At 42.2% G+C, this 26,677-nt stretch overlaps 1 protein-coding gene across 1 annotated transcript in view; it reads left to right on the forward strand.

The window, feature by feature from the left end:
• The window catches only part of LOC138447980 (cationic amino acid transporter 2-like), a 167,335-nt gene that overhangs the window by 112,471 nt on the left and 28,187 nt on the right, over positions 1–26,677 (forward strand). Inside the window, exons 10-12 of the mRNA XM_069604507.1 lie at positions 171–218; positions 24,245–24,347; positions 25,793–26,045. Of these exons, the coding sequence (XP_069460608.1) occupies positions 171–218; positions 24,245–24,347; positions 25,793–26,045 (404 nt within the window). The remainder of the gene's footprint in view (positions 1–170; positions 219–24,244; positions 24,348–25,792; positions 26,046–26,677) is intronic.

Consider the following 26,677-nt stretch of genomic DNA (forward strand, 5'->3'; position numbering starts at 1 on the left):
TTTCCTTTTAGGTATGGAAAGGTATTTTGGTGTTGTCATGTAGTTTGAAGATGAGCATGGGCCGGTAGGTGAAAGGTTGGTGTGCGCGATGCTGTCCTGTGAGTTATGCGCGATGCGCTGTGCTGTTTCGCCTTTTATATTGCTAACCTGTGTCTTTTCTCTCCTTGCAGGTTGCGATGTTCCTCGCCGAGCGCCGTAATGTTCCAGCAATTACCCAGGTAAGAAGTGTGTGGCTTTCTTCATTCGGGAGGAAACGTGAGTAAACGCTTACTAATGCTGTCTTTCTTTCTCCTCTTTTCAGATTATGGTATTCCAGGATGCATGCGGTGCCAGATGATGGAGCTTGTACCTTCAGGTGAGTGGAACTGAAGTCAGCGATGGATTGAAGACAGGATACTGTTCCAGGTAAGTTTCGTAGTGTTCTTTCTCTCTCTGCAGGTCCTTGGTTTCAGGTAAACTGGTATCAAAGAACTGGACACGGTGAGCGTTACGCTGCCCACAGCAGAATAACGCAAAGCATGCTCTGCTGTTTGGGTGCGGTTTAAATAGTCTCAGGTAAAGTAGTCCAGGTAAAATAGTCCCAGGCCTGCCACACCCAAAGTAGTCCAGGTAAAGTAGTGCCAGGCCTGCCACACCCAAAAGACTAGACCGCATAGCTCAGTTCCTTGTAACTGAGCTATGTGTGTGCCTCCATGTTGGTTGAACCCCCCCAAGTTAAATAGACCCAAGTAAATAGTCCCATTCTAATGTTGGTCTTCATGATGGTTATGAGCCTGGCGCCAAAGGCGCCAGGACTGACTCCAAGAGAGTCTTGGATGAGGTTTTAAGGCCTTTGACCTAGCCCTAACTGGAAGGCTGACTTGCAAGTGAGGGCCAGGGGCAAGGGTCATGACAGCTTGACGACACTAGCAATGAAACGGTACAGGCGGTACAAGAACTGCGGAGAGAGGTGAAGGCAATAAAAGACAAGAATGAGGACCTTGAGGCGAGGTCAAGAAGGAACAACATCAGGGTGGTGGGTATCCCATAGACGGTCCCACAGCAGAATATGGAGGTCTTTATGGAAACTTTTATTAAGGAGGTACTACAAGGGCCAACTCTATCATCCCAGTTTCTGGTCGAAAGGGCCCACAGAATCTCGCAACTGGCCCGAGATCGGGACAAAACCCAAGACCGGTGATAGCAAAACTACTTAATTATCGAGACCGGGCTGCCATCCTGAGGAGAGCGCGGGAGCTTGGGGACCTCACCTTTGCAAACTGCAAAGTGTCCTTCTACCCGGACTTCACTCCCACCGTCCAGAAGGCCCATATGTAATTTGCTGCAGCAAAGAGGGTGCTCCGCGACCAGGCGGGCCAATACTCCATGCAATACCCCACCAAGCTACGGGTGCAGCACAACAGAAGGGCTTACTTCTTCACAATCCCAGAAGCCGTGCACAAGTTCATAGATCACTTCTGAAATGACCTACTGCTCAGTTGTCCCAGTGCGGACTGAGACTTGATCACAGGAAGACAGTTGTGAAGCAGCAACACTTCAGCTGCCACAGACAACAAAGGTGTGACTGGTTTTAGCAGAGTGCCATTGGCCTGATGGGCATAGAAACACCAACAACGGACGTGTAATGAATCAGCCCAGCGGCGTATCAGTAAGAGAAATGAGTAGCCCATCCTCCTCTCAACATCGGGGGAGTGAAGGGCCACTTGGGTGACGGTGTCCGGTGCCTCCGGGCTGTTGCTCATGCTGACATTGAGGAGGGGTGTTATCAGGAAGGGGAAGGGGACACTGCTAGTTGGGGGAGGGCAGTGTGGGTGGAGGGGGTGACTTCGGAATAGTTTGGGGTAGGGTGGGAGTTGAGGGGATAAACCGCCACTATGGTGGATTTGGGTAATGCAAAATGGTTCTTATCGTCTCAGTTGGATCATGAGCCCAACAGCAGAAGGTATAGGAAAATGTGGCAATTTAGCCTTTTTGTTAAGCCCACACCCCAGTAATGGCATATAAGGCAATCAGTTGGAATGTGAGGGTGCTGAATAACCCACAAAAAGTGTGGAAAGTGATGCAATACTGCGAGAGGCATGGGGCAAGGATAGTCATGCTTCAGGAGACCCATCTTAAAGGTAAAGGGAATGAACAAGTGGCTAGGAGCTGGGGAAACAGTAAGTTCTACACAACATATTCAGCATACTCGGCAGGAGTAATGAAGTTGGTGCACAGGTCGCTGGGGATTCGGGTGAGCGACACTGTGATAGACCGAGGGGGGAGGTATGTCATAGTGTCTGGTTCGACAGGTAACACGTCATTAACATTAGTTAATATAAATGGGCCAAATGTAGATGACCCCGAATTCTTCAACAAGTTGCTTGGGCTCTGGCTTAGATTCATGCACACCACATTTTGTGGGCAGGAGACTTGAATGTGGTACTGGACCCTCGGATAGACAGAATGGGAGGGGAGAGAAGGAGGTCAAAGGCTGAACGCCATGGAAATACTTAAAATACTTGCAAAATACTTGAATTGCTGCACATCTGGAAGCTGCTACACCCAGGGGTGGAGGGTTTTACACATCACACAAAGGCTAACAACACCCCGTCCAGATTGGACTACATTTTGACGTGCCCGCACCTGTGCACTGCACGGGGGAATGCATGCTACTCCCGAGGATGCTCTCGGATCATTCACCAGTTTTTTGGTCCTTGAGCCTGGAGAAAACACTGCCCCGCCCCCGCTGGAAGTTTAAACCAGCGGCGCTGCTAGACATAGCCTTTAAGAGTAAAATACGCAGCTTAATCAGACACTTCTCCAGGGAGAACCTGGGTACGGTAACTGGGAAGGGAACACTGTGGGAGGCCTTCAAAGTGGTGGGGTGACTGTCCACGGAAATGGGTGTACTCAAGCTGATCCACAGAAAGCTAACCGAAACAGAGCTTGAAATTTAAACATTGGGAGGAGGAGGCAGGGAGACTGAACATGCTGAGCACGCTCACTAAACTAAAGGAGGAACTAGATCGCTTTCATGAACTACCTGAACAGGAGGTGAAGTATTTTGCTCAACCAGCCATGGCATAGAGATAAGGGAGGAGGGAAGGCCCGGTAGACACTTTGCGACACTGGTAAGGCATGAGCGGGGTCACAAGGAAATCACTGCAGTGAGTTCAACGGGGGGGGATAGTTGTGAGACCCTGCGAGATTGCAGAGGTCTTCCGCTGGTACTATGAATCCCTGTACTCAACGCGAGGCACTCTCCCGAAAACGGTTCTCATGGAGTATATTGAGGTGGCGGCTCTTCCCAGACTCAATGAAGAGGCAGTGCAGGCCCTGGTGGCTCCCTTCACAGTAGACGATATACTGAGGGCGGTGCAGGATCTCCCATCATCCAAAGCACCCCGAACAATGGCCTAATGGCTGAATTTTATAAAGAATGGGGCTCAGAGGTGGCACGCCACATGTTAGGAGCCTGGGAGGAGGGAATTGCGTCGGGACAACTTCCACCCACTATGATGGAAGCAGTGGCAACCTTAATCCTTAAGCCGCTGGACTGCTCATCATACCGTCCGATATCACTGCTCAACTTAGATACAAAAATCTTCGCCAAAATACTAGCAGACCGCCAACTCCCGTACATCACGCAGATAGTTCACAGAGACCAATCAGGGTTAATTCCGGGAAGGTCGACCTCGCTGAACCTGAGGAGGCTCTTTGCGATTCTGGTCCAGATAGGCCCATCCAGGCAGGTGATTGCGGCGCTGCGGGACATGGAAAAAAGCATTTGATTCGGTGGAATGGGACTACCTATTTGAGGTCTTGTCCCAGGTGGGAATCTCAGCGTACTTCCTAAGGGTGGTAAGGCTACTGTATGCAGGCTCGGACGCCCTGATTAGCATTGGGAGCTCGCAGTCAGACCCGTTTAGATTGGGGAGGGGATCCAGGGGTCGAACAAACTCATCTTGGTGTACGCTGGCGATGCCATTATGTACCTCAAAAACCCAGAGGTTAACCTGAGCCCCCTGATACAGGAAGTAGTGGAATTTGGAGTAGCCTCTGGACTCAGGCTAAACCGTACCAAGGCCACGCTGTTCCCCCTCAATACAAATACCACCTGCCCGCCAAACCCCGAAAGGTTTGGGTGGGAACAGTCTGTCGTCACATATCTGGGAATCAAGGTCAGTAGAGAGACCCAATCACTACTCAGAGACAGTCACTTGGAATACCTGCAGACTCTAAGGAAAAATGTAGACAGATGGTGCAGGCGCCTACTCATGCTTATGAGCAGGATAGCTGTGGCCAAAATGGTAGTAGTACCTAAGCTCCTCGACATGTTCCAAAACATACCGGTGTGGCTAGGGGTGAAATTCTTTCACAAGGTGCGCACCCAACTGATCAAGTTGGCATGGTACCCAAAAGCCCTGCGCATAAATTGGGAAGGGTTAACACAATCGTGGGAGGAAGGGGGTTTTGTGCACCAGATATTGATGCCTATTTCCTGGCGGCCTAACTATGGTTTACCCAATACTGAATGCCGGGAGCGCAGTGCGTACCCCATGTGCGTATAGCGCGGAGATTGGTGAACCTGCATTCCCTACAGGGGGTATTGATCTCGGGCAAGGTAGCGGACAAGTGTGGGATCGACCCAGTGGCATGCATAGTGTACGCATGGAGGAGGGCTCTGAAAAGACTCAGGGTGGGACATCCCTTTGACTCTGGCATCTCATTATGGCACAAAGAAGTCCTAAAGCCTACTTGCGACATGTCCCTGGTACGGGACTGGGGTAGGGCCGGGGATCGAGCAGATGGAGGATTTATACCCGGCCGGGGTGTTTGTTTCACAACAGACATTTATCTATGAGATGGGGTGCGGGCTCCAGTGTAGGCTCTGGTACCTTAGGATAAAAGCAGCGTTCAGAGAGTGGTACCCGGCTTTCCCCGCTATGCCACGCACCACGCCACTACTAAACTACATCAAGAATTCCCCAGGCTGTAGAGGGGTACTATCATCTATATACAAAATCATTCAGGCAGACACACACCGTGAAACCCCCAAATGTAAAAGCAGGTGGCAGGAAAACACTGGAGAGTCATTTAGTGCTAAACAATGGAAGGTGTTGTGTGGAGTTACTCACACGGGTGCCCTTAGCTCCCGGTTGCAACTAATACAACTCAAAACATTCCTTGGGCATATATGTCCCCAGCACAGGTCCATAAATACAATACTTCCACGTCGGCCAGGTGTCAGATATGTTTCACAGAGCCCTCTGACATTCACGCACATGCTATGGGCTTTGTTTAACTTTTTGCAGTCCTTTTCGGCTTTTACTTCCTCTTTTGGCGATTTCTAAGTGCAAATAATAAACTGTTGTTTGCCTGGATGCTGCACCCTTAAGTGAGTATTGCGGCTGCTGCAATATTTATTCAAATTTTCTTTTTGGAAACACTTATGTGGAATGTGCTTCAGGCAAAATAATAAATCCGTCACACCAGCAAGTTCACTTTTTAAGTAATATTTATTTTTTGCATTAGTAGCATGCAATATCCTTTTAGTTTTTTTGCCTCTCAACACGTGTTTCCCCACCTTTTATGCTTGTGGTTCATCAGGAGAGATGCTAAATAAAGAAAGAATATGAAAGAAAGTAAGAAAACAATGAATGAGTTATGTTTGAAATTATGCTATGGGCGTTTGTCAAGTTAAGATCCTTTTGGGAAAATCTAATGCAGATAATGTCAGAAATGCTGGGGAATGCAATCCCTTGTACACTTGTGTGCGGAATGTTCGGATGGTCCCTGGCGTGTCAAAGCGTAACCATAAACTGTTGGCGACCTGTATGATAGTAGCTAGATGGTGAATACTGATGAAATGGACTAATGCATCTCCGCCAGGAACGTCCAGATGGCTAAAGGACTTAATTTGGATGAGCACTACTGACTATGCCGCCCTCTGTGGGCCCCAGCACAAACCAAAGAATATTTGGGAGCCCCTCACGGCCTATCTGTTGACACAAGATACTGTTCCAAACTGAGGGGGGTTGAACAGGGGAGGGAAAACAAGACTATCCGGTCCGCAGGGCACTCCGGAGCAGAAATACTTAGAATAATGTAGATTAATAATTGCATCCTAAATGCTCATGTGTAGAATCTATAAGACTGGTGGGCCAGTGAATATATATTTTATTGTTTGTACCATGGTGGTCAGATGACTTGATGATGTGAACCGGTTAATAAAGACATGTTTAAAAAAAATGTTTCGGCGTGAGAGGTCGCAATTGGCATGGCAAGAACCTGCAGGCACTTTGGATTTTGTACCTCTTGGCGCAAGGATGTTTTGGCGCAAGAGATTGCAAGTGGCAACCTGCAGGCACTTTGCATTTTGTAATATGGATTAAAAGTGAAAAACATTTATTGACAGTATAAAACAGGATGGGACATGTATTGCACCGTTGTTGCAGAATTGAACACATTAAACATGAAACACATTTATTTACTGCAACATTATAAAACAGAATGGAACATGTATTACACCGTCTCTGGGCACCATTTATTATTTCTTTTTTTTTAAACATAGCTTATTGCTTTTTAATCATAAGTAAAAAATAAAAAAATAAAAAAATCCATGCACATTGCCGCATATTGTAATAGTGTCATATAACCCCCACATTCCCTGCCTTAACATCCCAACCCCAACTTTCAAGAAAGAAAAGAAAATAGAGGAGAAAGAGAAAAAAAGGGGTGAAGAAAAAGAGAACTACAAACTTATCCACCTGAAATTAATGTCTCAATGCTACATAAGTGTGGTCTCGGGCTCCAGTGTTCTGCACCTGGATCAGGCCTTATTCATCTGACGGTACCTATAAATCCGGACTCTACAGTTCCATTTGTTCCACGCCGTTCAAGGGGGCCTGTCATCAGAGGAGACAAATAGTTCCTAAGTTATTGTGTTCCAGCTTGTCATGTCGACAGAGCTTTCTCTTCTCCCTGTCCACAATGCTTCATGTGTCTTGATATGGGCCAAATCGTCCTCGGGACCAGCCCTCGGGAGCAATAATTACCCAATTCAGCCCGAAATACAGGTTCTACTGTGCTGAGCAGTGATCTCATGCTAGTGACAAATGACACCTTCAATAAGTTTTAGTATTTATTCTAAACAGTGAATTTCATATACATTTGGGATTCAAGTTAGAGAAGATTACAAAGCACAATACTTAGAGAAATGCAAAATATAGAAACATAGAGAAACATAGAGAAACATAGAGAAACACAGTCTTACGCCCCTTCAATCAGCACTGGGAGACCCTGGCCCTCATAAGCTAGCTGTAACAAGCCCCGCTCAGAGGACAGCGCTGCTGGGTGCCGTCAGAGCTCCAATTCCGGGCACTTGATCTTGCTCGAACCGAGTCCACAGGACGATCTCCCACCCGAGTCATGTGAGCATGCATATTTTATAATCTCGTGCTACCCGTCCATGACGCACAGTTCCAGAACTTTCCCTGTGCAAAATATAGGCTGGCTCATGGAAAAAACCCAACTCTGTTAATTTCCACTGTGCTTCTTCTGAGCCCCTCCCTGGCTCCTTGGAGCCCATCTGCGCGAAAGCTCAGGAATGTCTTATCAGTGCCTTCCCAGAGAAAAGGAGATTAGCTTAGGGGCCATGCAGGGCTACCGTTAGTGAGGCAGAATATTCTTAGGGAATCAGGGATGTATTAACCCCATCTGCAAGCTCTAAAAGGCATGCACTCATAGCTTAGTGTTCATAGCGCTTAAGACTGGCTATCTAAGCGCTATATAGGTGCCATAATGTTCCAAACACTCCAAAAATTAGCTACAGAGCTAGGGCCCTCTCCCTGCCTGTCTATCAACAATGCATAATGTGACCTATCACTCATACTAGGCCTGCATATTCCTTGTAGCTCACTACTGCATAATGGAAGTGCTACAACAGACTACTGTCAGCATTTTTGGCGCATACTTTGAATACACTATTGGCTTTCAGCGGCTAATGCTGTCATCTAAAGCCCTGATTGGCAAGGTTGCAATTTTGTGCATCACTACATTCCACCCCTATTCAAAATGTGTGCGACAATGCTGACTAATACACATCAATATAGTATTTAGTGCAGTGATAAAGACCTTGGGGCTTTGCAAGAGGTTTAAGCAAACTATCTTCTAGCGGTTAGTCAGCGTGGCATGCAAGGTAAAACACTACCTAAACAAGAATGTACACAAAGTGAACAGTGACCTATACCCTTGCCAAAACCTGGCCTACACAAAAATACCTACACAAAGTGAACATGGACATTTACTCTAGCCAAAACCTGGCCTACACAACAATACCTAAATAATTATTGTATAACTGATTGTCAGTTAAAAAGCAGCATGCAGTTAGAATGTCAAGGCAATCCAGTGTAGTCTAATCTACAATGCACTATTGCATTTATGTATGGTTACCAACTCTAAACCTGGCAGCCTTTCACTCTAAGGGCCTACCCTCCCCCTGATCCCAGGGCATTCAAACGTGACTATGGGCTGTGTGATTAGACACTTCCCCATATATGTGGAACCCAACCAGAAACCATCTAATTTCGTGAACAAGGTGAACCCACGGGCACCAGGTTATCTAAATAAAAACAATTCTATTAATTTACATCAAGCATGGCATGTGTTATTCATGCAATCAAAAGCAAGCAATTTGATCCATATGTATGCTGGTAACTGTAGCTCTGTGTGCCAGTGTGTGGAGGATGGTCGCCCCCACTCAGTAAAAAGCCAACACCTGCTGATTTAACAATGTTTGCCATACAATGCATCGTGTGTATTTAGGAGTCTTGTTGACCTGCCCTATGGCAGAAAAAATGTCTTCATACCTACAATTCTGCCATCTTCAGTGGTTGCCAATACTTGTAGCAGTGTTGGGCGTATCAATAGGCCCCACTATGGCAGAATTTCTATAGCAGAGCTGGCATTAGAACCCATAGTGGCTAGCTTATTGTGCACAGTTTCTATGTCACAAGCATATAAATCTCCTGTTATTAATGAATCTAGCTCCCTAGCTACGCGCACTCTAGTGATGGGCCATAGAAATGGACTCCATTTGTAGCAGCTTGGTAGTACTAAGGAAACATTGCCTCATGATAAATCTATGTCTAAGTGTATCACTGTAATAATAGAGGTGTGCATTACCAGCCTACAATTTAAATGTTGCCTTACTACTGGAAAATCTAACATGTTCACAGTGTCTACCTATTGTGACTTGGAGAATACCCTTCTTCAAGTGGGATATCTACCATATACAATATTAGTTTTAGCTACAAACACCATACTACCATCCGGCAGTGGCTGTTTCATCACACCATTGTGTAAAATGCATTTAGTCAAATTATAGTCCATAAAATCTTGGCGAGAACACTCGCTGCAGTTCTTGGTCAGAAAAACATCACATTAAACAAATTAAACAAATCGTTGTATCCATTCAGTGACAAAAGATGCCCGACAATGTGCCAGGCCAGTACGCTAGCAATTCCATGTGGATACTCATTTGTAGCGCTTTTCCAAAGAATTATTCCAAATGTCTACAATCAAAAAGGTGACTCTTTGCATTAGTGTGCTGGAGACAGCTGTCCCCACAAAAACATGAAACTGGTTGTTTTAACAAAAACCGTGTCACACTATGTGTCATAAAATCAAACATCAAGTCAGTCATGGTTTCATTTACCTGCCTTAAGCTGGCTGTAAAAGTATCCAGTGTTTCAAAGGTTACCATCTCAAATTAGGGCTCACACACTTGGCAGCATTACTTCAATTAAGGATCTTAACCTATGCACAGGTGACTTTGATGTGCGCACTCATTTTATCTCAAAATAAATGACACTCCTGCTTGCATATTTCTGCTGCCCCAACAATTCATAAATCATTTTCCTGCCTACTTGCAACGTAGAAGTTTTTTTTTTTTCAAAAAGCAAAACATCTCTGGTTAAAGCAATTCAGTTGGAAGAGCAAAACCATTTCGTTTTTTCAGATTCATCTCAAAAAGTGCATTTAAAAACCATTTTCTCAATGTGTTAGCATTCAAGTGCTGTTTCACACAGCTGTTTGTGGTGCATGATGTTACAGTCCACAACTCATTGTCCACAGTCCTTTAAACAAGAAAGGCAAGACATGTCAATTAAGTTATTTCCAGCAACTGAATCATTTGAATGTGCAGCATCAAATATTTGATAACTAGCCAAGTCTGCACCGTGCCAGTTCAGCAAAAGTTATTACTCTGTTGGACACCTTTCGCAGGTTGCAGAATAAATGTCCTCATACGTCATGCATGTTAGCAGCATTGAGTGCGGGGCAGGACATTTCGCAGTGACTCGCATATTTCATCACGCAGTGACTCGCTTTCTCTGAGAATGCGTCTGCTTGACTGATCAGTGTCACCCACAAATTGCACACATCTACTTCTGTTATGGCACGCAACTGTCTTGCTTTTTTGCCTAGGCAAAATACAAACAGAAATGTTAGGATGCCATCAAAAGTACAATGTCGTTATTCTTCACATTAGGATGTCTTCAAAACTTCAATATCAGCGTTATCCACCCCTTCCCATAACACCACCCCCATCTTCAGAAGTCTCATCAGGTAACTACACACTTTATCATTGCACTGCAATTATCTGTCACCCTTCTGTATGTTATTGGGGGCTTATTTACACTCAACCATACGGGGTGTAACTGCCTAATCACAAACTCATTTGTGCAATGCGATCATAGTTGGTCAATGGTACCTCAGACTGATCTGTGCTTTTACAAAAGCCATATAATAAGTACCCAGGTCGCACAATGCTTTTCATTTTCACCAAAGCGATCACGAATGCCAGGCGCCAACTTGCTTCCAGTGTCTCATGATCTTGATTTAGTTTGCCCTGCTGGCATCACTCCATATTTCAAAGGTAAAGTCCTTCAGTCCAATACTGCCTGCAGTTGCACAAGCAGCTTTGTTTATTTTTCTCCATACAGCTAGTGTCTTCCAAGCCTCTGGTTTTTTCACTTATCATTTTCTCAAAGGGTGTTTGCTGATTTCTTGGCCCACCCCTTTGAGCGCGATAGTCTAAGTCAGTTTCTTTTGTTGCTTCAACAAATCATTCATTCTTGCACTAAGCCGTGAGGCTTCTGGATCATGGCTAATGTGCAGTGTTCATGTTGTACTCCAAAGCCCCGCTCTGCATGTTGTCTCTTGCAAAACGGCTAAGCGCTTTTGTCAGTTTTGCTTCCATCTGGAATGCCATAATGTCTTTGTCAGTTACTCCAGCCCTGGCAATGTAGCTTGCATTTTTAAACAGCTGTGTATTTTCACTTCTCAAAGCGCCTAGAGGTTTCTTCTCCAGTGCACAGCGCTTTACTTCAGTTCACATCACATGGAGCACTGGAATGCAGCTTGCACAGCAATGTCTCTTGAAATGGGCAGCTGTCTTTTCTTAGCCCATTCACAGATGCACAGGTTCCCCAAATGTTCAGATATGATGTGCCCATCTGCCATCCTGCATGCAGAGTTTGTTTTCCTTCCAGTGTTGATACTGGGCAAATTCTTTACTTCTGATCAGCATTTCTGTCTTTGCACCCCTCTCCTCAGGTTTTTGCTCACACTGACGGTGTCTCTCACAGGGGATGGAATGCAGGAATGTCATTGTTTATCTTTCGCGCAGCAAGCTTATCTCTTTGCTCTATAACTCTTAAACTGTGGCGGCTTCAATGGAAGGCACTCGTTTCAGACAGTTCATCGAGATTAACTCTTTCTTGCACTGCTTTTCTCCAGCAACCCAGAAAAGCTCTCATATCTGCCAGCTTCTGTAAACACCATTTCACGAAACAGGAGCGCAGTATTCTGCTTTTTGTCTGCCTTCCTCCAACAGTTTTTTTTTCTTCTTCGCGCACCTCGCCCAAGACAGTGCAAGTTATCTTCAAGGCACAAGCTCTGCACACACAGCAAGACTCTTATTTTTAAAAGAGGCACTTTTTCTTGTCATCAGATTCTACTCCATGTAATTTAGCAAAATGTCAAAGCGTCTTTTAGACTGTTTTGAACTGATTAATGTCCCATTTAAAAGCATACGTTTTTTTTTTTCTCTTCTTCCTCGTAACCTTGTAGTTTGGCTTCACGAGCTCACTCCAATGCAATGTGCGATCTTTCAAAAGAACCCGCAACCCACTAAATCTTTGTGCTGTCTTATCACGCACAGATTTTTTCATTCTGTTGTACCATTGCCAGAATATAACCACTTATTTCAGTGCATTTAAAAAATGCCATGTTTAGTGCAGCTCCCTACACTTTTTTTTTCTGTTGTCTGCAAGAGCAACCCACACTCTATATTGCTTGTGGGCTGTTAAATGTGTCAACAACATTTTTCACCATGTATCACAGTCAACAGGTCACTATTTCCAAAAAACATACATCACTTATAAGGCAACAGTACAAATCCATGGCATAGCGTGGGAACAGTCAAAAATACTCCAGGGGCAATTTAGAGGCAATTTAGAAAAATATACATTGTTTTTCCCCCCAAACCATTGCAAACTGATTCTGCAATTTCAAATCAATACACAAAAATCGAAAATCCAAATAACATCACTCACTTTCTTTTTTAAGTGAATCTCTCACCCATTATAAGCATGGCACAGCTTAAAATGCAATATAACCATTTTAGTGTGTTTCCTTTAAACAGAATTCGCCACCAGCACATGGAATTTACAGTTGCCAAAAGAAAAACAAACCCTTTAGGCTCTCAGCACAGATGTTACTCTTTCTCCTAAGCACGGCTCATTCCCCACGTTATCTTCAGGAATGTCATCACTTAAAAACCATGCATTAAAAAGCGAACCTTCGCCTCCGAAAATTACAGCCCCCACTCGCTAGCACACTGGGGCTGAGTCAATGGTTGAATTACTGTTCACAATTTGCATGTCAAATCCTCGCACCTATTTTTCCCTGCCCTCATGACAGAATAGAGTTGAGAACTCCGTCTCACTTTGCATTTCAAATTACAACTTTAAACTGGGGAAACCGCATGATAAAATTCTTTCCTAATTGAACATACATCTTTCTTGACCATTCATCGGAGCACTTTAAACAAAGCCATTTCCCGCTTGTTTATCGCCTTGTACTCCCTGGCTCCATTCCCAAGCAATAAGTCAGTCACGACTGATTTACTGAACGGAGTCTTAACCACACAAGCTATCGGCCACGGCAAGCCGACACAACGCTGCTGTCTTTTGAAGTCTCAGAGCTGCAGTGAGACTACCAAGGAAATGCGACAGCCTGCTCCTCACTCTGCACTGTGTTCTCTCACACAATTTGTCATTTCACAGCAAGGCACTGCTCTGCAGAAATCCCCAAGCTGCCACCAAATGTCTTGATATGGGCTAAATCGTCCTCGGGACCAGCCCTCGGGAGCAATAATTACCCAATTCAGCCCAAAATACAGGTTCTATTGTGCTGAGCAGTGATCTCATGCTAGTGACAAATGACACCTTCAATAAGTTTTAGTATTTATTCTAAACAGTGAATTTCACATACATTTGGGATTCAAGTTAGAAAAGATTACAAAGCACAATACTTAGAGAAATGCAAAATATAGAAACATAGAGAAACATAGAGAAACATAGAGAAACACAGTCTTACGCCCCTTCAATCAGCACTGGGAGACCCTGGCCCTCATAAGCTAGCTGTAACAAGCCCTGCTCAGAGGACAGCGCTGCTGGGTGCCGTCAGAGCTCCAATTCCGGGCACTTGATCTTGCTCGAACCAAGTCCACAGGACGATCTCCCACCCGAGTCATGTGGGCATGCATATTTTATAATCTCGTGCTGCCCGTCCATGACGCACAGTTCCAGAACTTTCCCTGTGCAAAATATAGGCTGGCTCATGGAAAAAACCCAACTCTGTTAATTTCCACTGTGCTTCTTCTGAGCCCCTCCCTGGCTCCTTGGAGCCCATCTGCGCGAAAGCTCAGGAATGTCTTATCAGTGCCTTCCCAGAGAAAAGGAGATTAGCTTAGGGGCCATGCAGGGCTACCGTTAGTGAGGCAGAATATTCTAAGGGAAGCAGGGATGTATTAACCCCATCTGCAAGCTCTAAAAGGCATGCACTCATAGCTTAGCGTTCATAGCGCTTAAGACTGGCTATCTAAGCGCTATATAGGTGCCATAATGTTCCAAACACTCCAAAAATGTCTATTAGCTACAGAGCTAGGGCCCTCTCCCTGCCTGTCTATCAACAATGCATAATGTGACCTATCACTCATACTAGGCCTGCATATTCCTTGTAGCTCACTACTGCATAATGGAAGTGCTACAACAGACTACTGTCAGCATTTTTGGCGCATACTTTGAATACACTATTGGCTTTCAGCGGCTAATGCTGTCATCTAAAGCCCTGATTGGCAAGGTTGCAATTTTGTGTATCACTACATCATGCCAGACTGCAGTCTCTGCGATGGTCCATCTCTCTAGGTCTTTCCACCATTCTTGGTCCATCTTTGGTCCTCCAGTTCATTGCTATCTGTCTCTTAGCTAGAGCCCAGGACAAATTCATCATCTTTTCCTTCGCTTTGTTTTTCTTTGAGGAACCATACAGACCAAGGAGACAGGCGTCAATGGTCCAAGCTCGTCCTGTGAGCCCTTTTTTCTTTAATTGCAGCTCTATTTCCTGCCAGTAGCTACAAATTGTTGGACAGTGCCAGAACATGTGACCCATATTGGCATCTCCGGGCACCATTATAAAACTGAAAAAACGAAATAAAAACACATTTATGCTGAACACTGCCTTTGAGAACCCTGGCCTGCAGGAGTTCGAGATGCAGCACTTTACCATTATGCTACTATAACATTATTGTTTGAATTCTCACAAATTTCATGCTTAGCCTTTTACAATTGGACACATTCATTTGTATGCTCAGTATGAAATGTATGCATCTTGAAGCACTTAGCCATTGTGGCAAAGTGGTTGAATACTGGTCCTTGAACTCTGGCAGACCAGGGATCAAGACTTTTTTTTTATTTGTATTTAAAACAGTATATTTTGGTAAACACTCTGTATTCTGGACTATGTAGTCTAACAGGCATGCCTTTGATCCATGTGGCTTCCTTCATGGAAACGTTCACCCAATCACTGCATGATTTTAAGAAGGTCTTTTGAGCTGCACTACCAATGGGTTAATAATAGTTGCTGGTCTTCCATTGCACGCGAGCCAGCGCAAACAAGACTTTCTTTGCAGCTGAAGGGAGGGCATTGCCACATAGTCCCATTATTCCCTTAATATATTGCGCTACCCTTAGACTTTGAAAACAGCGGGGGCAAGTAGATATCACTCCTATCCAGCCGCTTATTCTCACATTCCCCAGCTGAAAAAAAACATATTTTTTGATGTTTTTTCCCCTCCCTTGATTCTACACTACCAACCTCCTAACTTACAGATCCACCTACTGCCATTCAACCCAAACAAATAGAGGTGCAGGGGAAATCATGTATATTGCCAAGTTACATGTCTTGTATATATATTTTTATATGCCACACAACCCTTGTTATTTGTAAAATGATCATTCAGATTTACTTTTTACTTTCCATTTTGGGACTTGTAGTACAGGGCACTTGATGGACAAAACTACAAGTCACAAAATGTACACAAAAAACAAGAACTGGATAGGCATCTTCCAAATTACATGGAGACATGCACACACACACAGACACTGAAAACTCACACTCAACGTGTTATGATGCGCAAATACATACATGTGTGCACACACACTAACACTTGTCTTCATGGAGCAAATGCACACTGAGCGCACAATCCCTCACAAACAACTTCACACAATGTACACACACACAAACTCTCACATCAAACACACACATATTACATGCACACCCTCACACCACACATTCCCCCTTACACTGCACATATATTCAAAAAGAGGACTACACCGTCTCTGGGCAACATTATAAAATGGAAAGAAAAAGAAAAATCACATGTATGCTGAAATTGGAGAACCCTGGCTGGAAGGAGTTTGAGATGTATGTCTTATGAAGCACCAAGCCATTGTGGCCTAGTGGTTAAATGCGCAACCTTAAACTGTGGCAGACCAGGATTCAAGGCTGTATGTTTTTTTAAAAACAAATTTAATGTAATTAAAAGAAAAGCAACGCAACTCGGAGGTGTTGAGGTTTGTTGCAGTGCAGACCTGTAACCTTATTTGGCATGAGGGGGCGTTTAGACATGGCTGCAATGTCAGCCACATCCAAACATCCCATGCACCAAAAGAACAGCGCCGGAATGGCTTTCGCATAGAAAAGGTTGCACCGAAATGGGTGATGCAGCAGAATGGCCACGTCAAATCGGCCCACGCCAAAATGATGGCGCCAAAAAGGGGTGTACCGCTTGGAGCACGCTGCTTAACCAAAGTGTATGCTCCATGGCAAACAATGTAATCTCACTGCTCATTGCCTAAAAACATTGTAAATTCTCAAAGCCTGAAATTCGAAGGCCATGGCTAGTGGTCTGGTAGCGTTTTAAAATGCACATTGGGCATCATTTATAAGTTAGCTCATGAAAACGTTGATTACCTTGATAACAATTTCGGCCGTGGACTTGGCCATGACAAAGGCTGGGGTCACTGGCCAGCACCAAAGGCCATAGCTAGTGGTGGTTAAGTATTCAAAAATACCAATGTGCATGGTTAAAAGCCATGGCAAGTAGCCAACCACTGTTTTAAAATATACAGTGGGCAACATTGAAAGCTGTAGTCAGTGGCCATGGCTAAAGCCCATTGCTAGTGCCCATTAATATGTCAGAATATACAGTCGGCACAGCCAAAGGCTGTGGTCACTGGCTAGCATTGTGTTGAAAACCATGGCTAGAGGCTGGTTAGTGTGTATAATATACATTGGGCACGGTCGAAGGCCATAGCTAATGGCTGGTTAGTGTATATAATATACAGTGGGCACGTTTGAAGGCCATAGCTAGTGGCGGGTTAGTGTTGTGTAATACACAGTAGGCACGCGCGAAGGCCATTGCTTATTGCATTTTGTTATTTTAAAATGTACTCTAGACATAGCCAAAATATATACAGACTGCTGAAGGTCAAAGGCAATGGCTAGTGGCCCATTTATATGTTAGAACATATAGTGGGAACAGTCAAAGATTGTGTACAGTAATGTGCTAAAGTCCATGACTAGTGCTTGTTCAGTGTAAATAATATACAGTAGACACTGTTGAAAGCTGCATGTGTTAAAATATGTTTGGCCATGCACACTGACCATGGCTAAAGCCTATGCTTAATGCCACTTACTGTTGTAATGTAATTAGTGATAACCTTGTGGTCATAGTCTGTGCAACAGGGGGCGCGAAGGTAAGGTGGCTTTAGCTGAGGGGTTCATTGCATTAAGTTCTCACCTTAACATCCCTGCAACTAAAGTTCTTTCCTTGAATTTCAAGGGTATTGTTACAATGTATTGCTCACCTTAACATCCCTGCAACTAAAGTTCTTTTCATTGCTTGTGTAGTATATTAAATTAAATGTTAAAAATACAAACAATTACACTAAGCAAAACACTTTATAACACTGTATTATGTTCACAAAGATAAATAAAAGACAATTTGCCAAGGGCTTTTAAAATACTTACATGTATGTGTACTGCTCATGCATAGTTATTAAAATGTTACACTGTCACTATATATAAATATACATATTTACAATACAAGTGTCCATACAAATGCATATATATATATATATTTTAAAATGTTGCAGCCGCGTCTACCAAGTATATATATGCGCTGCACACAGCAAAGACTGGATAAAGGGGGAAAACCTGCGTGTACAAAATGAGCCAATAGAACATAGACATCCATCTTCACGCATAATATATCAACCAATCAAACCGCAAGATGCGGTTCCACGCTTACATGTCACTTCTAAACACGTCAACAAACTATCCTATCAGACGCCAATACATATCGACACGAGTACCCTTGTGCCATTCGATGCAACCCGCGTGTAATGCATCAGCCAATCACAACACGCGCTGAGACTCTGCGTCCGCACGTGGGCTTTATACGTATCAATGAACCAACTAATTACACCTTGAGCTCTATCGAAGCGGCTACGCCCATGCCGTATGACAACACCCGCGCATACATGTCTGTCCAATAAGATGGTGCAGCAGTCTGTAGCTGCGAATAATCACCACACCAACAAAAAAATAACTACATTAATCATTGCTTTTTGTAATTGCCAGATTAGTGTAAAGGTTTCTGAGTAATTGCAAGCACTTTTGGCACTGTACTCTTAACTCTTCATACTTTTCACACAATTTTCCTATACTCCTATTTTCCTTTGTCTTGTGATTTGTTTGGCTTGCCTATTTTTTCCTTTAGTTTATTGTTTTCATTTTATTTTTTTATTTTTTATTTTTTTGCAGCATTGTCTTTCTCGTGTTGTCATCTTTATTCTTTTATATTTTCCTCCCAGGTTGGACATACCAACATGTCTGTCCACGAGAATAGGAACAGTGAGCACATGTCTGACTAGGAGAATAGGAGCAGTGATGATGATATCATCAATTGGGTTCCGAATCCTTCAACACCAAGGAAGAGGCAAACTGGTATGAAAATAACTGCAGACAGTTGGCGCTTCTTCAAAGTAAATGAACACTGTTCGCGAAAAGACACAGAGGGTGCACTGTGCACCTTTTCTAACAAAACTCAACGCCATAGACCTTCCGATACCCCATCTCAAAGTCTAGGGACATCGGTAATGATAAACCATCTGATGCGAGTCCACTCGGATTACGTCGACGATGATTACCGGAAAGCCCATCAAGACCACAAAAGAAAGATGCACGAGGCCCGTTACTTGCACAGACGAACATCAGCAGCACCTGCAGAACCTGCCTCAACCAGTGCATCACCAATGCCAACTGGAAATGCACCGTTTACATCAGCAGTGGTATTCACAACACTGACTCCTATTTTACAGATACCCGATCTAAGTATGATGAAAGTCATGTGTAAAAGATGCTGCGAATGGGTAGTCCAGGCAGATGCCACAATCGAGCAATGGCTGAAGATAATAGCCCAACATCAGTCTACCTGTCGTGCTTAGTTTTTTTTAAGTGGCAATTTGTTTCCCCCATTTTTTCTTTAAAAAACACAAAAAATATATGTTGGATTCTATTTTAATTCCCTTTGTTATATGTTTCATCCTTATGTATTTTCCTCCCCTATTCGACCCCCCCTTTTTCTATTCCCCAAAACTGTCCTTTCAAGGGCTACCTTTTATATTACAAAAATAGATAAAATTGAACACAGACTGCAAAAATATATTGCAATATCTATTGCAACGTAATTTTTGCAGTTCCAGAACTCAAAATGGCAATTTCTTGCCTGTAGCTGCGGTTAATAGAGGCGTTTATGCACAGGAAAAAGCACTTCAGCCGTTGTTCACCTTGGCCGCCTAAAAGCACTCCCGCTATTCATTGGCTAATTCCGTAGCTGCGGCTAGACATTTTGTTTAAAATAAAAATTGTTTGTTCCCATATGTACATTAAAAATATATATTTATCAAATTCGTACCAAATACCTTAATAGATGCTGGACTCTTTCTTTCATATTTGATCTGTAAAAGAAAATGAAATATACTTCATATTAATATTAAATGCCATTTACAACGGACACGATCACCACCAGAGTTTTCATGTAGTGACGCAAAATAAATGCAAAATTATTTATATTTTTTTCTCATAATGATACTAAAAGAATACAGATTGCATTTCAAGTACACAACCATTACCGAATTGCATTAATTAATCATTCTGTAGATGATTAAAAAACTTCGCATTGGAGAAAAAACACTCCGTTCTGCTATTTTAAATATTCAACATTTGAGTTATTATGAACTAGTTTTTGCTTCAGAAAATTCGAAAAAGAATTGCCTACAACATTCATAGTTAGTACACTAATAAATGTATTTAAGTACAATGCACAAATGTTACAAAACTATATAAACATTACTTTATGCTACATTTTGCAGATTAGTTTATGCCACCTTCACCAGGAAACCAAGACATATAGCATAACCATGTCTTCAGTTTTACAAAGAAATGAAGACATGCCAACACTGTAACATTCTTTCGAGTGTTCATCTTTTTAAATTATAGTCATACCTATATTATAAAGTAGACAATACAAACTGTTATGAATAAAGATATTAATACTTAGCAAAAACAACACTAATAACTTAACAAATGTAATTTCCATACTTCTTAAATAATCTGTGCGTGTCCTTTGTTTGGCCATCTACCTACCTAAGAAGTTCATGATGACATTTCATATTATACACGCTTTATTTTCAAAAACTGTAAAACTACAAATTGTTATATAAACTTGTTTTAGTGCTAATACTGCTACACAGTGTTAAAAACCTTTTTTTACTACACCATAATGTATTCTAACTTATAAAAATTATATCAACATTAGTATTTCTTAACTTCTTTTATAATTTGGTGTGTGTCCTTTTTCTGGCCACCTACACACCTTAGAAACTAATCACAATAATCGTAAACCTACTGTAGAAAATTAAGAACATACTTGATTTAATGACTGAATAGATAATCCGACTTTTCTAAAAACTCCACACTGCACATAGAACATATTTCTACATTTAACAAACTAACCTGTTTAGTAAGTTATTTTGATTATGTATTTTAATAGCACTTTACATTGTTGTATCTACAACCTACTGTTTACTTGTTTCATATGTAAACAGTCATCAGCCTCTACACTCCTTCACACTCAAAATAATGTACATGGAACCATTTTTGTAACATATCACTCATAGGAAACACTTGTGCATATTAAAATACACAGTGTTTTACACAATAAATCAAAACTGGAAGCCAGCCAGATGCTATTATCTCTTCCAAGTTATATAATCTTCACAATATTACCTCTACATTTATTTAGAACTGTTTAAAAAAAACATCCTAGTAACAATCCATATCCTACTTTTCATAAAACACTTATTAGCCTATTTTTGTATTTCAAATTTTTATTTTGCATGTTTATATTTACAAAGAACATTGCACATATATTTTAAACTTTGCTTCTAACAACATAAAGTAAGCAGTCTTTAAACCCTTTGGCAATCTAGCTTGATGTGCGACTAGAGAGTCATAACAAACAAGCCAATCTACTTCTGTACGCACCCATGTCATGAAATGTCCAGATTCAATGGATGCCCCCTCATAATTGCACATATTTTAAAAGGTTTCTTACTAACAGTAACTTGACTATTTACAAAGTTCATTATTGATGTATTAATTTTCCTACCATCTTCATTGTATCTTTGAAACATAATCAATACATACTTATTAAAAACTAGATTTTTCATTGTTGATTGTAACTTACAACCACAGTCACTGCATTGCATGTCATGGAATGCTTTAGTTAAAAGATAAGAAAATGTTACACTTTTCCGATCAGGCACATGCAGATACACATATCCTTCACAGAGATCTGGAGTAGAATAACCTTTCTTACATTTTGAACACATGATTCCACTTGTAACTAATTCCTACATACCTATCTACATTAACAGTTTCCTTCACTAGCAACTCAAAGACAGTATTTAAAAATTCTTAACTATCTTCCTGTGTATGTTGAGAAAATTGTTGATTTCCACTTGCAACAGCTACTACATTTCGGATTGACATTGCTGAATATAAACTGTGTGGATTTTCATCTATAGATGTTTTAAGAGTTGAATGTTCCACACACACACTGGTCTGCTGTGGTGAAAGCTATTTTTTGCATCAGTGGAGTCATTTGAAACAACATACACAAACTGCATTTCAATAGCATTCAACTCCTTTTCGATTACTAAACCTGCAATGAAAGTATGTTAGAGTTGAACAACTCTCCAACGCTGCTAAATTTGGTTATTTTACAGTCTTACAAGAACTGATTTCATTTGAACGTGCTTTCACTGACTCCTTAAATTTCCTGGATGAGTGATTCGCAGGTACAGGTATAAGGTTCAGGTGAGGAGCATACATTGCACACAACCTATTTTATTCTTCAATTCAAGAAATGTCAGCTGTCACTTTCCTTTCATCAAAGTTTATTAAAAACAAACCTATATTTTTCACACGTGACAAAGCTACATATGACATTCCTTCTTTAAACACTGTCTGACCAATGTCAATAAGTGCTGCTTCTAAAGTCAAACCTTGTGATTTATGAACAGTTATTGCATATGCAGTACACAATGAAAATTGTGATTTTTTCACAAAGGTATCCTTAAAAAGCATGAAACGTGCAGAGCTCCGACAAATCAAGCTTGTTCCTTCTACACGATCAAACTTAACTTCAACATGCTCAATATTTGTACTGTGAGGAAAACTGTGAAATGCACTCAGTCTTCCCATTGCTCCATTCACTAGACCAATTTCTGCATTCAAGTTCCTCTTTAACATAACTCGTGCATTGATGCATAGTTTTAAAACTCCTTCCAGGGCTTCTGTTTAAGAAATTGAATTCTCTAATTGAACTAATCAAGCTTCTGCTCTTTTATCCAAATCTAAAGGCATAACATGACCATCTAAAACATCACATGATTTTATGTACACAATATTTTGATTCTCTAGCAATAGTATTGTAGAGTTAAACTTGTTACACTCTGCGAGTGTGTACATCAAAGCAACACAAGAAATGTTTTTTTCCTTAAGAGTCAACATGACCTCAGATAACCTGCAATCTGCATGAAACATATTAGAAATCAGTCTTCCTTTCAAAACTGCTTTTAAATCTTCCTCAAGAATTCCTATATGGATCTTATTAAGCATTTCTGCATACTCTAAGTCTACCGATTGCCTCATATTAATGGTAAGTACTTGGAATTCAAAACAACTCCAAAGATTAAAATGAGCAATACTTCCTATGCCTTTTGAGCATCGTTAGATTGCAGCATTCTGAAAACTGTTTGACCTTTCACAGGATTTCAATTGTAACAAGTCTCCAAAAACAAGTGCATGTTTACCTCCAAACAAAATGTTGTAGTCAGTTTTCAAAACCTCTTGCATGTGTAAGTGAATGAAAGCTAGCATCAAATTATATACCATACTTACTTCATCTACAATCAAGGTATTTCATTTTCTATGAATGTTTCCTACTTCTTGTGCTGTGCTTGATATAAGTTTCTGATACTCTAGTTTGTTGTCATGCTCCACTGGTAACATCAACAGTCGATGTAAAGTAACACTTCTTACATTGAATGCTGCTAAACATGTTGGAGCAGTTACAATTCATGTAAAGAGCAATTCATTTAATTTTGGATCATAGCTCTTATTGCATTAATTAAAAAAGATTGGCCTGTTCCTGCTTGTCCAATAACATACAACAATAAAGGTTTGTATTGCACACAAGAGCATTTACGCTCGTCATGCAGTAAACCATGTAAGAATCTATCTTTAATGTTATTATACATTTCTTTTTGCTCTATATTAAGTTTACTAACCATTTCATCACAATTCACATCTGCAACTTTACTTTGTTGCTGTTACGCTCACCTGGTCTCTGCAGAGGCGTTGGGGCACAGTTGCAGCCCTCCCGGGTGTGAGGTCGCTCGGGTCTGACTTCGCCCTCTGCGCTTATGTGGTGACTGGTGGTAATAGGTGATGCTGCTCGGGGCTGCTCCTGCGTGGAGAATAGGGGGCGTGAGTATTCCAGCTTGTGCGCCTGATCCACTTCCAGACCCCTTCTCCCAAACCGTGGTACTCGTGGGATGCGCTGTCCCTGGAAAGCTCACCTGTTGATTAGTTTTGGCGAGCACTCTGTCCAGCTGCTCCTGCCAGGGGTGCTTGTATGATCTGGACCGAGTTCCTTCACTGGTCCCTTGCATGTGGTAGTCCAGTCCTGCTGTGACTAAGCCACTATACTTCAGGTACGTGTTCCTGTTTGCCTTTGTCTTTCCTCGTCTGTTTTTGCTGTATTGTAAAGTTTGTTGTCTTGTATTGCTGCCCGTTCTACTTTTGATGTTTGCTCTTTTGTTTTCTTCCCTTGCAGGTGATGTTGCCGGCCTGGCAGGAGCTCGAGGCGGCAGCCCGAGGGAATGAGGAATGAAGCTGCAGCGGTACAGTAGCTGGTAAATTGTTAACTGGGAGGCGCGCAGGGTTCAAATGTGGGCGGCCCTAGGTCAGATGTTCTAACCTTGTCTTTCTTCTTCTTCAGAGTTCGTGGATGCGGAGTACGGTGCTGCGGCGTGGGGATCAAGATCACTGGATGTCAGGAGATGAGTCTGCAGATGAAGCGATGAAGCACCGGTTTCCTGGAGGTGAGTATGCAGTATAACCCTGGTTTCAAAGTTAGTAAACTGGTCCAAGCGGCGGTGAGCGTCACGTTGCATGCAAGTGCACAATAATGCAAAGCACCGGCCTTAAGGATGGAGCAGATTATATAGCTGAGCTTCTGAAGCAACGCCCACCAGGTTCAGCCTGCCTGCCACACCCTGGCACACCCGAGTCAGCACATGAAGACCAGGCCTAGGGAGCCACACCCGATGAGTCAGCACACAAGGATGTTCTCTGGAATAAAGGCTTTCAGCTCCTGGAAAGTCCTTGTAAAGTAAAAGCATTCCTGCACTGAAATAAAGCAAAATCACTCCTGCACTGAAATAAAGTGTTCCTGCTCACATCTCTATATGAGCCTGGCACCAAAGGCACCAGGACTGAGTCCAGCCAGGGCCCCTGTATTCATGGGTCCCAAAGGGACATACGTGAGTCAAGTGACCCATTGCCCCCATCACTAGATGGTGTGGTTTTTGTGTTCTGGGGCCTGTGGCCATGACAGTTGCATTGCAATTTCCACTTCATCCATAGCAAGCTCAACATCAGTTTGAATAATTGGCTCACCAAGTGCATTTTGACTTCCTGCTGCAGATTCTTGACTGCCTTCAGGAGTCTTTTGCCAATTCAGCTACCAAAGTTCCTTGACCTAGTTCTTTTTTCAGTAACTCCAAGTACTGTTCAAATTGTGGATATGTAATTAAACATTTATTTGCAAAAAACACTCTCTGCAGGCCAAGTGAAAAACAACTGCAAAAGATAGAAATAAAATAATTCCTTTTTCTCTGCAGTTTGGCAAGAAAGTTTCATGTGGTTAATGAGACTTGGATTTTCATGTCTCACTAGACAACCACTACGTCCATGTACTTTATTTATACCATCCTCTGTCACTGTCACTATTTGGTTCAATATTTCGATATGAGTAGCATTGGGCTACTTCATATAAACAAAGTTCCTCCAACATTTTACATCGATTTAGATAATATGTATCAATCAAATTAGTTTTCAAAATCTCTTTACTGTCAGGTTCTGCTGCAGCTTACTGCTCAATTTCAGTCAAAGGCTTCAATACCAGATTTCTACTACTAGCTGGTCCAAGACTTAACCAAACTACATTAATGCTATGGCCATATAGAGGTAAACTAGTAAGCCAATCTGCAGCTTCATAGCTACCACACTCTCTATGTGAAAGCATCTTCAAACCAACACTTAAAAGTTTCTGACCAAGAGTTTTATCTGATGATAAATCTGCCCATACTTCAGCTGCATTGCTCTTCTCTGCTTTTGCCACGTAGGCTGTAACATAACAAGCAACAACTGTTGAATCATCAGCAATAAACTGTACATCAGTATTTGCATTCCCAGCTGTGGAATGCAAATACTGATGTACAGTTTATTGCTGATGATTCAACAGTTGTTGCTTGTTATGTTACAGCCTACGTGGCAAAAGCAGAGAAGAGCAATGCAGCTGAAGTATGGGCAGATTTATCATCAGATAAAACTCTTGGTCAGAAACTTTTAAGTGTTGGTTTGAAGATGCTTTCACATAGAGAGTGTGGTAGCTATGAAGCTGCAGATTGGCTTACTAGTTTACCTCTATATGGCCATAGCATTAATGTAGTTTGGTTAAGTCTTGGACCAGCTAGTAGTAGAAATCTGGTATTGAAGCCTTTGACTGAAATTGAGCAGTAAGCTGCAGCAGAACCTGACAGTAAAGAGATTTTGAAAACTAATTTGATTGATACATATTATCTAAATCGATGTAAAATGTTGGAGGAACTTTGTTTATATGAAGTAGCCCAATGCTACTCATATCGAAATATTGAACCAAATAGTGACAGTGACAGAGGATGGTATAAATAAAGTACATGGACGTAGTGGTTGTCTAGTGAGACATGAAAATCCAAGTCTCATTAACCACATGAAACTTTCTTGCCAAACTGCAGAGAAAAAGGAATTATTTTATTTCTATCTTTTGCAGTTGTTTTTCACTTGGCCTGCAGAGAGTGTTTTTTGCAAATAAATGTTTAATTACATATCCACAATTTGAACAGTACTTGGAGTTACTGAAAAAAGAACTAGGTCAAGGAACTTTGGTAGCTGAATTGGCAAAAGACTCCTGAAGGCAGTCAAGAATCTGCAGCAGGAAGTCAAAATGCACTTGGTGAGCCAATTATTCAAACTGATGTTGAGCTTGCTATGGATGAAGTGGAAATTGCAATGCAACTGTCATGGCCACAGGCCCCAGAACACAAAAACCACACCATCTAGTGATGGGGGCAATGGGTCACTTGACTCACGTATGTCCCTTTGGGACCCA

This window comes from Ambystoma mexicanum, chromosome 3q (assembly GCF_040938575.1).
Source record: "Ambystoma mexicanum isolate Mex_15411 chromosome 3q, UKY_AmexF1_1, whole genome shotgun sequence".
Classification (NCBI taxonomy): Eukaryota; Metazoa; Chordata; class Amphibia; order Caudata; family Ambystomatidae; genus Ambystoma; species Ambystoma mexicanum.